Source organism: Muscardinus avellanarius (genome assembly GCF_963383645.1).
Source record: "Muscardinus avellanarius genome assembly, chromosome: 8".
In the NCBI taxonomy this organism is placed as follows: domain Eukaryota; kingdom Metazoa; phylum Chordata; class Mammalia; order Rodentia; family Gliridae; genus Muscardinus; species Muscardinus avellanarius.
The window spans coordinates 103570535-103587570 of record NC_137794.1 but is presented as its reverse complement, the minus strand read 5'-3'; the positions used below and the strand labels follow the sequence as shown (position 1 = coordinate 103587570).

The 17036-nt window shown below is 44.5% G+C and overlaps 1 protein-coding gene across 1 annotated transcript in view; it reads right to left on the bottom strand.

The window, feature by feature from the left end:
• Positions 1–12884, bottom strand: part of ESR1 (estrogen receptor 1) — a gene marked incomplete at its 3' end in the record, with an annotated part of 276093 nt that extends 263209 nt beyond the window's left edge. Inside the window, exon 1 of the mRNA XM_080700149.1 lies at positions 12378–12884. Within this exon, the coding sequence (XP_080556275.1) occupies positions 12378–12823 (446 nt within the window). The 5' untranslated portion in view covers positions 12824–12884. The remainder of the gene's footprint in view (positions 1–12377) is intronic.
• Between the last annotated feature and the right edge of the window lie 4152 nt (positions 12885–17036).

The window sequence follows — 17036 nt, the reverse complement described above, 5'->3', positions numbered from 1 at the left end:
TTGGAACTCGGTTATTGTATGGTGAATAAAAGAAAGGTAACAAAAAAGTTGATATATGTGCACAACAGACACTGAAATAATTCCAGGTGGAAACCACACCTGGTGGAGCAGTATGTGAGCTGAGCCCTGATGTCCAGGTAGAATCAGCCTAAGAGAGCTGGGATGGGATGGGATGGGATGGGATGGGATGGGATGGGATGGGATGGGATGGGATGGGATGGAAGAAAGGTGCACGGCACACAGAAGGATCACTACAAAGAAGAGAGGTGGCAAAGTGCCATTCATTCAGATATTGCTCTGAAACCAGGTGTGGTGGCCACATGTGTAATACCAGCAATTGAGAGCCTGAGACAGGAGCATCACGAATGTAAGGACAGCCTCAGCAATGTATCAAGACTCTCAGCAACCTAGTGAGACCCAGCTTCAAAACAAAAAATCAAAATGGCTGGGGGTGTAGCTCAGATGTAGAATGTCCCTGAGTTCAAATCCTAGGGTGTGTGTGTGTGTGTGTGTGTGTGTGTGTGTGTGTGTGTTGAACAAGAGTCTCTGAAGAAGTAGAAGACTGATTGAAAACAAATGATAAAGCTTTGAAGGCCACATCATGAAATACACAAGTTCTCGGACCAGTGAGAAAGTACCGAGCACAGTCATATAGCAGAAGGACCAGAGACATGGATACTTTGAGTAATATGCTCTGGTAGCCAGCTGAAAAGTAATTCAAGTTTGAAAGCTAAAAGCTGAAAACCCAGCACTGAGAGCAGGAGAGTAGTCAAAGAGGGCTGGCCACGTATGGAGAAAAGAGAGAATGACAGGAGAGACCTCTGAGAAGATGTTTCTTGCCTGTGTTTTTAAGACGTCCTGCAAAATGACTGGTACTGAACTTAGATCGACCACAGTTGTCCTACATGAAAACTCAACCAAGGGAACGCTTCTACAACTCGCGGGTTAAACTTGCAGGTTAACCTAATGTCAAACACAGACCCCTTTGAAAAGTATTAGGCTCAACAGAGAAAACAAGCTTGGTCTCATCATCAGAACGGCAAAGTATCAGAAAACAAAGAACCCAAAGCCAGGGGGCCCTAGGCCAGCGGGTTTCTATTCCTCCCTATTCTAGGTCTTGAACCCATCGACCAAGAAGTGTGGGCAGTAGAGAAGACCTGCGTCCACTTCTAAGCCAGGAAAGTACATTTGGCATATTGCTAACATTTCAAAGACTGGCTTTTAGCTACAGATCCTAGCCAGAGCCACAAGCGATGGGGAACAAAGCCCAGCCGACTGCCCTGCGCTCGCGTGTTGACTTGGAGAGCCAGATCTCCTTGGCTTCCTCAGTGCCTTGGTCTTTTAAAACCCCGATCGGAAAGCAGGGAAGCATCAAAAATAGCAGACACTCTAACTGCGTCAAGAATTCTGCAAACACGTCAGGACAGAGGGAGTCCACCGGGAGGGCTGTAATTGAGTCTCTACCGCACTAAAGACTTGTCTAAGTGACTTACAGCATTTTCCAAACGAGTAGTTGGAAATTCTGTGCAATCGGCCAGTCGTACTGATATTTGGGATTTTAGAGATGTATAAACAATGCTAGAGGTTTTATCCACCACTCAGGGCCTGATGCAGCAGGTCTAAAAAGCCTAAAGGACAGAGAATCGTACTTTGGGAACGGCATCAGAGCGTAAACAGGAATCTAATTATGCAAGGGAGCTGGCATGGAGGTGTTTGTGTCCATGTTGGAAACTATTTCTAATTTCATGACATCCTGTGCAAAAGCCTTCATCTTCGTGTTCTCCTTCTTACTGGCTTCTTTGTATTAATCTTCACTGCAATGGCCTAATCAAGTCTTATTCTGGAAATATGAGTTAGAGAAAAGAATGCTACTATCATGCTTTTTCCCAGCATGCCACGCACCCCCTCGCTTCCCAGATGAAAGAGGCTCAGAAAAAGGAATGAGTCAGGCTTGGGTTCGGACATTGCTCCTTAAGGTTGAAACAGAGCAAAACGCCTGGGCCACACCAGGGCCCTCCTACCTCCAGCTCTCCACATTGACAACAGAGCTAGGAACCGCAGCCATCCCCAGCGGTGGCACAGTAACAGACGCAGGCTGGGAAACTGCAAGTCAAAGGACTTCCCAGGAGAGAAGCCCCAAGGAATGGTTTTGTTTGTTGTTTTGTTTTTCTTATTCTAGCTTCAACTGCAAAGTAATTATCAGAACTACTTGTGATACAGCCCAGGTCTCAGAGGTTTTCTCATCTTCCGGATGAGTCTAGAATCATCCTTGATCCTACTGTTGCAGCCGGGGTTAAAAACCCCACGCCCTTGTGGATTTCTTTGTTCTAAATCACCGAGGAAGGCCCTCCACGCCCTCTGAAGAGGTCCTCCCTGAATGGCTCACCTCTACCTCTACTCCTCCTCTGTCTGGAACTGTCTCCACCCTATTTACGGCCTCTCTTTTTATAGATAGATTGGTTTCTGCTTATTTGGAGTTTATTACGGTTGTTTCCTTCTTCTTCGCCTTCTCTTTCTTCTGGTATCAAACCCAGGATGCTCTACCGCTGAGCTACATCTCCAGCCCTTTTTATCTTTTGAGACAGCATCTCACTAAGTTGCTGCGGCTAGCTTCAAACTTGGGATCCTCCCGCCTCAGCCTCCCGAGTCACTAGGATTTCGGGTATGTATCACTGCACCCGACTTGTTTTGCTCTTTTCTGGCATAGTACCTGGCATGTGTTAAGTACTTCAAGAAATACTAGCTTCCTGCTTTCTCCTGGTTGGAAAAGTTTAACTTCTAATTACAATAAAGTACTAAAGTTGGTTCTTTGAAGGCAATTTAAAGAAATAGAGGAAAATTACAAATGCTATAGACTCTCCACCTTCAGTAAGTAGGTCCAGTTTTCCTTCTAAAAACGAAAATGAAAACTAATGGCTTGCGATGTGCTGGGCATGTTTTAAGCCATAGATATCTATGAAATCATTTTATCCTCCCAACACCCAAAAGCTGTATGTTCTATTCCGCCTGGTATTTTACAGATGAGTAAACTGAGGACCAGTTACATAACTTGCCAGAAATCTGTGCTGGACACGAGTCAAGCCTGGATAAAAACATTAGCTCCCTAGCTCCCAAACTCGTCATGGAATTAGTGAACCCTAAAACACTGCTGTAAGGGGACAGCAGAGCGTGTTCTTCAAGGTCTGTGTTCACAGCATTTCTGCCAACCAATCAATACATAACATTGTTTTATGTGTGTTTCTGTTAAAAACGCTTTATTTTCATATAAACTGTTGATTCATTAACGTTGAACCCAGCCAACCACATCACGACTCATATCTCAACCAAGCTTATCTCTGGAAGACATGCCGCAGCCTTGTGGCACTTAGAAACATCAGGCCAGACTGCCCTTCAGCACTATGCCCAGGGCCACTTTTACAGCAGAACCACCAACAAACAGCACAAAGATGTAAAAGCAGAGGCGCCGCTTAGACCCCCAGGAAGGATACATTAACACTAGGAAAGCTGAGACCAGAATGCAGAGCGCCCTATTCAGTGTTTCTTAGGAGCAGTCGCGTTGGTAACTCCGTTTTGGCCCCCTCGCACAGGTCTACAAAGGGTCAAGAAAGCACCTTGCTTTGGAGGTCACCAACCAATTTTTAGCAAGCAGGCGAATCTGCAAATACTGACCCTGTGACTTGGTATGCCCTACAGAGTACTTCTTCCTCCTTTCATTGCTGAAGCAGGGGGCTTCACAGACTCTCCATATTATTCAAATGGCGCCCGCAGGTCCCTTCCTGAATGCCTTCCCCAGCCCAGAGACCTCAGCAGATCAGTGTGGCTGATCCCTGCCGACCACTACTGTCCGTTCGCTCGACCAACAGCTTCTCAGGACACTTGCAGATGAGTCACATGCTTTGAAAAAAGGCTGAGAATAATAGGGATGAATAGCTCTTTATGTCTGTCTGGACCACTGACCAGGGATCTGTCCTAGAAATCAGAGGCTTCCCTAAGCTGGGCATGGTGGCGCACGCTTGTAATCCCCGCGCTCGGGAGGCCGAGACAGGAGGATCTTGCAGGTTCGAAGCCAGCCTCAGCTAATTAGTGAGGCTCTCAGCAACTTAGTGAGACCCTGTTTCCAAATAAAATATAAAATGGGTCTGGGAGTATAACCTGGAGGTAGAAAGCCTCTGGGTTCCACCCCCAGTACCACCAAAACAAACAAACAAACAAACAAACAAGCAGGCTTCCAAAGGCCCCATCATTTCTTCCCCCATAACTAAAGAAAATAACTTCTCGATGTAACTAACCAATATCTCCTACTCAAACTGGAATGTGCAACCTTTCACTCCAAATTGCTTGAAATATCTCAGCGGGGGGGGGGGGGGACCACTTCCAAGATCTTCCACAAAAGCAAAAATCAAAGTCACGGTAAAGGACTCTTAAAATCAATTATGTTTCTAACAACGTTGCCATTATGAAAGTTTTGTCCACTTCTCCCAAAAATCACCGCTTCAAGTACCCCCATGATATACGTAAACTTAATCATGCATACGCTTAAGCTGTTTTTTTTTTCAAATTAGCTTGTTTGCTATGTTGTAATTATATATCATAAGGAGACTCACAGTGCTCCAGATGTAGATGTACACAGCACTCGGTCCATTTTCCTCTGCATCCTCTCCACCCTCCCACCTCCCAATACATGTGGTGAGATTGGTAGTGATACCCTCATATATGGACATAACATTAATTGAACTGTATCATTTCTCCATCCTCCTTTTTTCCTAAATCCCCCCATTCCTGATTCCTTTCTACTATTCTGTTGATCTTTCTCATTTACCTGAAGTCCCATTTGTTTCCTAATTATTTCCCCTAACTTCCTTATATGATGGGAAACGTACAACCCTTGACTTTCTGAGACTGGCTGATCTCACTTAGCGTAACATTTTCGGGTTCCGTCCATTTTCCCTGCAGGTAGCATGATTTTTCTCCTCTTCGTGCTTGAGTAAAACTGCACTGTGTGTCTGTTCCACATTTTCCCTGCCCATTCATCTACTGGCAAATACCTAGGTGGGTTCCGTAATTTGGCTATTATGAATTGTGTTGCTATAAGACATGGATATGCAGGATTTTAATTTGGGGGTAAGGATTCCAAAGCATGGTGTAGCTGGCTCATATGGTGGTTCTATTCCTGGTTTTTTGAGGAAGCTCCGTAGTGATCTCCACAGTGGTTGGTACCAAGTTACAATCCCAGCCACAGTGTATGAGTTCCTATTTCCCCACCTCCTCTCCAGCATTTATCATTGCCTGTGCTCGTGACGAAGGCCATCCTAACCGGTGCTGATGAAATCGCAGCGCAATTTTGACTTGCATTTCCCCGACTGCTAGGGATATTAAACATTTTTTTATATATTTGTTGACCATTTGTATTTCTTCTTTTAAAAAGTATTGACTAAAGTGTATTTCTTATTTTGAGAAGTTAGTGATAGGAGGCTGATGCCTAGGATATATAACAATCTCAAAAACTTAACACCAAAATAGGTTCAATCCTCAGTAACATACAAACACATCAACTTAAAAAAATAGCTTTTCACTGTCTGAATGTATGCCAGTTTCAATATGATCCACATAAAAATAAAAAATGGGTATATATATATATATATATATATAGAGAGAGAGAGAGAGAGAGAGAGAGAGAGAGGGAGTGCTTTTTTGGAGCTGGGGATATACCTCAACGGTTGAGTGTTGGCCTAACATATGAAAGACCCTGAGTTTATTCCCAAGTACTGTTAAACAAATAAATAAATGTTTTGCTGATTGAATTGAGTAGAAAATTAAAATTGGCATAAGTGTTTATTGCAAATTCACATGGTTTTAAGACTCCTGAAACCTGACCCAAGCGTGACAAGATCCAAGGTAGCACATATTTAAGCCCTCATGCCATATAAATGTACAATAATTTTAGGTGTTAGAGTCTCATGTATCACAGAAGATTTCCCAGCTGTTCTATGCAACAAACATCACTTGATGAATTGCTTAAAAAATTACACCAAAATGCATTTTACGTTAGTAATCTATGTCCTCGATATTCTACTCAGTTTGGGACAAGGTAGCCAAATGCGCGCATGAATGAACTGTCCAAGCAATTCGACTAAATGAAAATTTCTTCTTGATTTCATTTGTTTCAAGTTTCTTTCCTGAGATACAAAAAAAAAATGATTTTTGTAACTTTTAATTTAGCTAATGCTACTCTGAGCTAAACTACTGCCTTTCTCATGATAGGTAGAAACTCTGTTGAGCCCTCTTCCAAATTTCATTAAAATAACAGATGAAACAGGTCAATAATAAAACAAACCAGAAAAGGTAGAAGAAGAAAAAAAACTGAGACTACACAGATGGAAGAACAAAAATAAGAAAGAAGAAAGCTTGATAGGGGGAAAGAGCCAAAAGCTTTAAAAAGAATTTAAAGCTTCCATCTATCACAAAATAAAGCAAACAAGAAAGCATGACAAAGAACTGAAACTTAAAAAATAATACAGGATCGCAGGGAAAGAAGAAGTATACAGACACACAGATGACCGTGTCTACCCTCACTTTGTTGCGGGAAAGTAAAAGAGAATCTTTTATTTTCCTTTTTGGGGTCCTAGAAGAAATCTGAAGCCTGTTAATGAGTCACAAACCAAGAAAATAGACCAGGAAATAAGACGGAGCACAAGTAAGCCTGCTGCTGGGGCCCCTAACCATGCCAGTGTTTGAAAAGTGGGGGGTGGGGGGTAGCCCTGGAGCTGGAGAACACAGGACCAGAAGGAACCCAGGGGGCCAAGCAGTTTTGTAGCTTCTAAGCGGAAGGTAAGAATTACAGAGACCTTTCTAGCCTTGGGATTGACAATTGGGGAACTCTAAAAAAGAAACCATCTTGATTTTCAAGGGCCCATTTAAATATAACTAGTCCTGAACATTACTTAGCTAACTTTATTAATTTTAAGTGAACTTCTTTGGATTTTCCCAAGTATAATTCACAAAAGTATGATTACCAAAATAGAAACTTCTCCAGAAAATAGAAACCCCTGGGAGAAAGAAGTTTGTGGCATTCCTAAAGGCGACATACGTAATTAAGGCAAGAAAATGTTATGAGAACAAACGTGTGTGAATGACCCGCTTTGTTCCTGGAAAAAGTTCTGAGAACAAATAAAGCAAAACAAAAACTCCAGGAAAGACTGCGTTCATCTATGTGTGTTCACTAGTTCAGATTTTCTGTGTAGCAATTACGGGAAATGAATAGGCTTATGGTATTAATATCATATCAAGAGATAATGCCATCATTGAAATTTCCAGACTATTAAATTAGAACTATCACTGAAACATCACTACTTCACTTATGACCGACAAGCCACATCATTTTTATTTAACCAAGCTACTTAAAATTTTTTATTTTATTGAATAACAAAATTTTTTTCCAGTTGGGACCAAAATAGTTCCATTCTTCAGATTTAAATAAATTCTGAAAAACACACATAATTTAAAGCAAGGTCTGTTAAGGCAAATTTTTCCTCTTAATGCTCAACAATGTTTTCCAAGATACACAACTCAGTAATTCATATTCTCTCTCTCTCTCTCTCTCTCTCTCTCTCTCTCTCTCTCTCTCTCTCTCTCAGAACGTATGTGATCACACAGGTGCTTCCCTCAACCTCCAACCCACTTAAATCCTCAAATTTCAGAAGACAGAGGGAGGATATTTTGTGGATGGAAGAAGGAATGACTCAGATGCAGCTTTTTAAAAAATGATATTAATGATATTATCCATCAATTGACTGGCTGAGTTGAAAATATAAAATAGAGCCACTTGGTGACTTCAAAACATTAGACACCTTTCCATGAAATTCATCCTGCCTTCACTTTGGTTGGTTTGTGTTCAGGTGGCTGTAGTTTTTTGGATTAATATAGCAGCTTTCCCTGTGTTCTAAACAAGCGTTTAGAACACATTTTTCTGTCTGAGATAAGCAGGCTAAGATTTAGCATTAAACTAAAAAACTAACTTGCTCCTCTCCGTTCCTCTCCTAAAAAAGTAAGGAACACGCGTAGCACGCTGCTTTCTCCACCGGGGTCTCCAGACGTCACGTCAGACACATTACGGCAGTCACGGGGAAGAGTGAGATGCAGTCATTTTAGATAATGTATGGAGTTGGGAAGAATGTTATTAAAAGTCATGTATTTCCTTGTGTGAAGTCGTTTTCACATTATCAGTCAGGTGTTGGATACCCTAAAAATGCATCTATAAAGAAAAAATGTTCTTGGTGATAACCCGGGGTGCAAACAACTGTTGTAGATGGTGACAAAGATTTGTCTTAAATGCGGTTTCCAGAGAAAAGAAATTCACATTATCGTGACTCCATGTTCATAGAGAAAGTCCAGACCACTTAAATCTGTTCTCTCCTGCTTTGTAGCTTATGAACGCACCGAAACAAACTAAGTGTGTATGAAGTAATAAAACTATCTCAGGTTTGTACAGCTTATGTATCACTTTTACATAGACAAGCTAAGAAAATATTTCAAGAAATTCTCTTGCAAACACTACTGTTTTCTCATTAGTGGGAATTTTGACATCTTCTACAGTTTTTCTTAGTCTCCATTTTCCTGCCATGGGTCCTTTATATCATTAAAAGTAGAAGAAACCCAAATCCTTAACCTGAATTTTCTCAAATTATAAATGTCATCACCTAAATATAACTGCAAAAGTAAATAACAAACAATTATAGCCAGGGATCCGAATTAACAGAGTGTGAGAAAAAAAGATTCGAATAAGTGGCAATTATCCTTTGGAACACTCTACCCAACAGGCACCAGCCACATGGAGGAGGTGCTAATGAAGTGGAGATTGAAGATGGGACTCCGTTTTCAGGCGAACACGCACTCATTCCCGAGGCAGTATGTGTCAGGTAATCAGTAACAATTTAAATGAATACGGGAGAAAGTCAGAACAGAAAGAAAAGAGGCCGAAATACCATCCAAGCCAGAAAAAGAATTATTGGAAACCTGAACACTAGCCACTCCAAAGAAGTAGTCAATGTTCAGCCCCTAGAAATCCTAAGTAATAAGACTGAAATAAGCCGGGCGTGGTGCACACGCTTGTCATCCCAGCATTCGGGAGGCTGAGACAGGAGGATCGTGGTTCTCGGACAGCCTCAGCTACTTAGTGAGGCCCTTTGCAACTCAGTGAGACCCGGTTTCAAAATAAAGAACTAAAAATAGGGCTGAGGGTGCCGCTCAGAGATAGAAGCCCCCTGGGTTCTATCCCCCCATACTGTAAAAAAAAAAAAATTTGAAATAAGCATGCAGCATTAAATATCTACTTTAAATTTTAAACGAAGTGGCCAATATTATTTGTTTCTTCTTTGGTTTTATTGAAAACCTCTCCGAGTCATTTGAACCTTAAAGCAAAACTCAGGAAAAGGGGACTCAGTTATCTTGAAATTTTAAGCAAGATGCAACTTGTCAAATCACAGCTTATTTACTAACTAACTGATTATCTCTTAATAACAATTCGTTGGGACATGTAGCATTCTTTTTCACATTATTATATGCCCTGACCAATTCTGCTTATTATTTTTCTTCACACATAAATGTGGTTATATATTGCAGCCAACAGAAGGAAATAACCACAGCATCTTAATGCTGAAAAATGGGAATATCATACAAATTCTCTGAACATCCCAGTGGAGCATGGAGGTGGATAATTCACGTGATAGCACGTTTCACAGGTCAGAAGTTAAGAATCAGAAACAATGAAACTTGGTCCAAAAATACCAGCCCACGGTATAGAGGAAAAAATAAAGTCAATGAAAAAGCTTTTCTGTTAGTGTAACTATAAGGGCAGCCACTTGTCTGAATTTTTGTTGTCTACTGGATGCAACCCTTGAGGTCAGTAACTTTCAAAATTCTCTGACTGCAACCCACAGTAATAAATACATGTACATCATAATCAGTGCGTACAAGCACTGCAAGTTAAAAACAAATGTTCAAGAAACAAAACTTACCCTTACTAAACATCATATACCATAACACTTTGTATTTTATTCTCTTCTGTTTCGTTCCTTTTTAAAAAAAAAAAATGTAGACTCGCTAATTTCTTGAGCTACTGGTCTTGATAAGCGGTTTGAAAATACTACTCTCTGCCCCCAAAACTTTTGAGCACTGCTTAAGAAAACTAAAAGGTTTTTTTTAATAAGAAAACTAATCAACTGTTTGCTTTTTATCCAGAGAGAGTAATTCAAGCAGGAAATGTGAGAAGAAAAAAATATAAAATAATATCTGCCCGCTTGATATACATTCAGAGACAGTTAACTTCCTCCCTGGGTACTAAGGGAGTTTAAACCAGAGAGCAGGATGTTATAGGAAAGGGACCACACAGGGAAGTATCATTCTAAAACCGAATTTCCACAAGGCATTCCGTCTGTGTGAGCTTTCCACTTTACTTTGAAAAGTTTCTTGACAACTTTCTATTATTCTAAAAGTATCTGAAAATCACGTAGAGCACAGAGTTTAGAATGGGGCCCATTAGAGGGATATTATTTGCCACTGGGATGATGAACAGTTTTGAAGAAGATGCGATCCCCTCTTTATCTGACCACGCTCACTTTGTAATTATTAGCCAGGCAGCAAATAATCCTCCAAGGGGCAGTCTCATTAGTGCTCATTGAAATGCGGTGGCATTAATTTGCAATAAAAGAACTGAAAATTAAACGGAAAAGAAAACAGTTTCGAGAGTCCACCGTGAGGTTATGGAATTCACCTCCTCCTGAGGCTTTCCTCCCCAGCCCGGAGTCTGCAGCCTTCTGCAAATGGGACTTAATCGCTGTGCTTTGTTATCGCCCCTTGAAAGAAGTGGGCAGAAGAAATCCTTTCTCTCTTTCCTGTTTAACCCTGAATTAAGACAAGTGAGATTAATTTGAGTATAACAACTTGGTAAAGTTTGCTCATTGTTTACCTCTTAAGTAACAACTGGGCCTGGCCCTGTGTGGCTAGGGGATGCTCCAGACTCCTCCAAAGGGGGCTGAAGATGTACATTCGGATACCCCATGAGACTGCCCTTCAGGATCCTCTGGGGCCAACGTGCACCTTGGTCCTGTTTCTTCTGCTATAAATATCTCTGGAAATAGAACACTGAGCTGAACCGGGCCCAAGGCCTGCACTACAGGAGTTCTGGGCAAAGATAGAAGGCGACTCCAGGCGCCAGCTTACAGTCGGGGAAGTGCTTAATTCAGCACCACGTTGCACTCCTGACCATTCAGGCTGCCCCTACCCCCTGTCCCGGGGGCACCTCCGACACAGGTATAAACAGAAGTGCCGCCCTCAGCCCTCAGCGAGACCATCAGAAGAGGAAAGGGGGCTGTCAGAGGAAAAATGAGGGGTACTAGAGAGGCAAAGGGGCAAACTCTATTGAAAGATAATAGAAATGAGGGAACAAACCAACTGCCACCTGCCATTAAGACTTTCCATGTGCCCGGAAACACGGCGCTTCGTCCAGGATGACCGCAAGACACAGAACCCAGCTGACCCCGCCAGGAGGCAGGGCCATTCTCTGCCTGCTAGGCCAGATATGTAATTTAGCTGGCAGGGGATTCTCTTGAAGCACTGAGGTTTCCATATAACATGTTTTAAACTCCCAGGACACCTAGTGTCAAAAGTCACATGTCAACAATCTGTTCCAACAGGGACACAGCCAGAAATTCAGAAATCAGAAACTTGTCGAGACCCATTCAACTCCTGTAATCGCCCTTGGGAGCAGCACGAAATCACTCTAAATCCTTGTAACGTGGGTACTAAGAATCACACACACACACACACACACACACACACACACACACACACGCACAATCATGATAATCATTTCCAACCCAAAATTCTACAAGAAAGAAAAGCCTATCAGCACATTAGAGCAAAAATGTAAAATCATAATAAGAAACCTCTCCTGACCTCTACTAAGCCCAAACACCTCTGGCTTTAAAAAGCAAAACAGGACCTTTTGGAGCTGGGAGCTCCAAGCGCCTTGGGTTTATTTGCTTTGGGGTGTAGACACACACACGCACACACAAACACACGCACACACACGCACGCACTCACAACTGCTGCTTTGTAAGGGTTTCTAACACTTGTTTAGTTAGGAAGCGCGCAGGCTTCAGGATCCTGCCTCGCACAGACAGTAGGGGGTGGAGAACAACTTTTTAAAGCTGCCAATGGAGAGAACGCGGGCTACACAAATATCACCACCACCACCACCACCCCCCCCCGCAGGTTCCTGCCGCCCCAGGTGCCACGGCCTTCGGCCTCGGGCAGCTGAGCCCGCCATCCCCGGCTCCCTCCCTCGCCCCGCGGGGATGCCGGGCGCAAGGGCGCGGTACCTGTAGAACTGTGGGCCGGCCTCGCGCACCGCGTAGGTGCTGGGCTCGTTCTCCAGGTAATAGGGCACCTGCTGGCCATGCGGGTGCATGAAGGGCGAGAGCTGCGGCGGCGGGTGCAGCAGCATCAGCGGGCTGGGAGACACGCTGTTGAGCTGGGGGAAGCCCCCCAGGCCGTTGGCGCCGAAAGCCGCGGCCTCGGACCCGGGGCCGTAGGCCAGGCCCGGCTGGCCATAGACGGGGGCGGAGGCTGCGGCCGCGGCCGCGCTGAACTCGTAGGCAGCGCCCTCCGGGTAGTTGAACACCGCGGGCTTGCTGCTGTCCACATACACCTCGCCCAGGGGCCGATCCAGGGGCATCTTGAGGGATGGGCGGTTGAGGGGCTCCAGCTCGCCCCCTTGGATCTGGTGCAGCAAGGCCATGCCGGATGCTTTGGTGTGGAGGGTCATGGTTATAGCCAGGGGCGCGCAGACTGGCTCCCCGGGCGGGAGAGGGCTCAGCAGCCGACCGGCCACCTGGAAAAAGAGCACAGTCCACGGTTAGAGGCTGTGCGGGCTCGTCCTGCCCTGCGCGGCTCCTGCTGCAGCCCTGGCAGGGCCCTGCCCCGGGCTGGCCGATCTGGTGCTGGTGAAGCCCGGGTGGCCCGACTCCAGCCAGTGCAGCCTGGGTGCGCGCTAACCAGCTCCCAGCTCCGGGCTCCAACTTTAAGGACAGGTCTCCCCTGCTCATATGCATTACAAAGCGGCGCTGGAAGCCGGCCAGGGGCTGTCGCCTGCACTGACACTGGCTTAAACATCACTCCTACCACTTGTTCTGGAGCGATCCCAAAGAGCTGCTTCCCTGAACTTTACTTTACTTGTCGTTGTTGTCGCTGCTGGATGAAGAATAAATATCACTGCAGGGGACCGGGGGGCGCAGAGGTATCTCCTAAGTGTGGCCCTGGCAAGATTGCGATTTAACATAAATGCAGAGGGCTAAGCCAAGCCGGGGACCGGGGCCGCCGGCTTTCTCTAATGCGCTACCTCTGCGCCCATGCCAGGCTCCAATTTATCTCTGTTTGTCTCTCTTTCTGTTTGGTTCTCTCTCGTGGTTGGCTAGAAATATGTAGTGTGTACATAGAGTGACCCTGGAGAGGGCTGCTCTGTAACTGAGATATGGCAGATAGAATGGGGTGAGCTGTTGCCTATGAAGCCAGCAACGGACTGCTATATTTAGCAGCCAGAGAAACCGATAGGAGGCATGCGGGGGGCAGGAGAGGTGGACAGGAGCAAGGTGTGCCTATAGGTAGAGGAGTCTTATAGTCTCAGAAGGCGGCTGGGACTTCAGTCATTCCATCTACAAAATGCTCGCAGAGTGGTCCCTTCCGACCACAGCCTTCTGCGACTCTCAGCCTGACTTTTCTGTTTCTGCTGGACCACTCTGCCGTACTTGCCCCCTTCGGAAATTCTCATGTGCACGATGATTCAGAAAAACCTTTGGTTGGGCGCAGATGGGTGCTCATGCCTTCCACAGGTTATGCAACAAAAAAACTTCAGAAAACTGAATCCGAAATGTGACCTTTCCGAACCAAACATAACCCTGAGTCCTCAACCAAAGCCTTGGCCGCTATGTTCACTGTCTAACTAGCTTATTTTTAAATGGATTTCTGCTTTTCACTTCTGTAGTTCTACAGGGGCCCGCCTGGGTTCACCGGAGCTAGGACCTGCAGAATCAAATATCTGGATGAAAAAAAAAAATAGAACCAAGTTTTGAACTCAATTAACTGAATTAAACACTGCACACACACACCTATTAATGAGGCAAAGGGATTTGGTAAGTACATCATAATCCATAGTCTTCATTAGTTTATACTTTTTAATAAACTTTCTTTGCCCCAACCTAATAGCCTCTGCTACAGCCATTAACACTTTACTCTAATTGCATGTACCCCAAAAGGGTACATGACAGAATGTTTATGGCATATATAAATAAATGCCAAGGTTGCTGTTACTGAGGGTAACTTTTTATACTAAGTACATATTTTGACTAATTCTTGGAAAAAACAAAGCATTTTGGATGATATGCTGATGACCTGATTTAATAGGAAGCCAAAAATGAATTTAGCATCACTAACAACTATGGATCATAAGCAAAGAAAGGGTTAAAAACACATTAGGTGAATCGCAGATATTTCTCTTTATGGCCAGCAACCATTACTTTCCAGAACAATTTTTTTTTTTACAGATGATTTAGTTTCCGTAAATCACACTTTCAATTTTCAAATGCCTTTTTTTTACAACACATGCAAAAGCACTTCATAAGGCTCTCTAAAAATCTGAGCCTGCCAAATTATATATAAACGGCACAAAGAATTCTACAAGTCCCGAAAGAAAAAGGAGACACACATATCCCCCAGGAAAAACAGCACATCCTCAGCTCCCGGCTAGGATACAGACACTGGCCAGAAAGGTAAGTTGCTTTCTCAAAATGCTCAAGCTACAGAGAGAGAGAGAGAGAGAGAAATCAAAATAGTCCTACCCTGCTGGATCAAGAGCGTCTTTCCAGAGATGTTCCATGGGCTTGCAGAAGTCAAGGTCCGAGACAGTAAGAAGGAAGGAAGGAATGTGCTCCCAGGTCCGAGTGGCTCAGTGTGTGATCGAGGCAGAGCGTGTGTGGACGTTTGTGTGTGGAATGGCAGGGACTCGGGAAGCAGCCAGTAGGCAGGGCACTTGGCAGCCCCTCCCGGCAGACGCGGCAGCTGGGCTGCTGCACTAAGCTGGATGAATGGAGCCAGGGGAGGCTTGCTGTCTGTGGCACAGCTACAGTACTTGTACCGGGAGCAGGAACTCCAGCCCCCTTGGCTCGCCACCTGTGGAGCCGCGAGTGCACCCGCCCGGTGCCTTCTGGTACCACGCTAGGCAAGAGGCTGGCTGTAAATCAGAGACTCGCTGTGAAAATAGAATGCCAGTCAAAAGTGTTTGGAGATCAAGTTTATAAAATGTGCTGGAGTTGGTTTTTCCTTCAGAATATGATTTAACAAGAAAAGCTTTCTGGAATATGCTCGCCTTGCTGGCCTCAGTACCACCATGTCTCTGAATAGACACACGACTGCCATCCCTCCGGTGGCACAAGGAAATCAGACAGCGGACTAAATGTTTTGGGATGCCAGGGGTATGTTGCCAGCTGAAATGTAATACTCCTCCACCTTGCTAACCAAACCTGCAGCCCTTCCACCAAGAGCTCATTCATTGCTTTCTGTAAACATGTGAACAAAAAATTATTTCAATCCTAGGGAATGGGCACCTTTGCTTAAAACTGATTTTAAGCTTCTGGGCTGGGCTGTCATTGACCACGGGGAGAAGGCAATTTCCCAGTGGTGCCCACATCCACCTGATCCTTTTCTCTTGACCATGGTGAGATGCTGGTAATAAGGTGCTCCTAGCGTGCCTTGGCCTGGGGTCTCAGGACACGTGACACCTGGTAGAGCCTTGTCGCCGACATTAATCACTGCCTTGGTATGAAATGACTCTAATCACAATACCAGGAGTGGCCAGTCTCTGGCCCTAGGACCCCATACAGTTACCGAGAGATTTATGAGTGGCTCTTGAATCCAGTACAAAGAGAAAAGTAGAATGTTTAAAAAAAAAAAAAGGTTAATGAGGCCCATCACGCAAATATATGTTTTTGCGTTTTGAAACACCCCAAACAATACAGGATTAGAATACAGAAGAACCTATTATACAACCAGCAATGACAAGAAATATTGACTATGAATAAATATTGAGGATTTGGCGTATAGTTCAGTGGTAGAGCGCTTGGCTGACATGCAGGAGGCACTGGGTTCGATCCCCAAGTCCACAGAAAGAAATTAAATAAATAATACCCTTTGTTGGCCACAGTGGTGAATTCTGGAGGGAATAGCGCCTCCTATAAGTGAAAAATGGCCATCCACGCACTAGGCCGGTCCAGAATAAAACAAGAGCATGCAAGGAGGAAGGAAGAGAGGAAGAGGAGAAGAGAGGGTTGAGGAGAGAAGGGGAAGAGAGGGGAGGGAAGGGGAGAACCAAAAATTAAATAAATAAAGTAAAATAAGAGAGTAAGAAAGGGAACCCGTGCTGTTCTTCTTCACCATAGAAAAGTTAAGAAGCCTAGCTATCTTCTCAGAGACTCTGATTATGCAGAGACAAGTTAGTCTAAGATGTCCAATAAAGATAATATTCTCGACCCCTTACTTTCCAGCAATGGCAGTGGAGCTCCTTGGTGACTTTCTTCACCCAGACTTGGCCATCGTGGGTGGCAAAGTAGAGGACTTGATGTGGCTTACCTCCAGAGCTTCTGGCAACAGCTTTCCACCTGCTCACCCCTCCCCTTCACTCTTGACTCCCTTGCGAGACACACACAGCCCTGCCCTGACCTACCAGGTGAGGAAGAGGCGAGTCTACTTCTCCAGCTCCACAACCCAGCACATCTCCAGACCCACTACCTCCAGCTACCTCCGGGCACGCCTCTTCAGAAATGGGCCTCATTCTCTCTCCCCAAAGTGCTGTTCCCCTCAACCTCCCATTGTGTACACTGCTGTCATCCCAGTTGTCCAGATTAAAATCTCACCAGATTCAAGGCCAGACATTCTTTCCCTTGCCTCCCACACCCAACCCAGAGGCAATACCTGAGCACTGGAGGTTT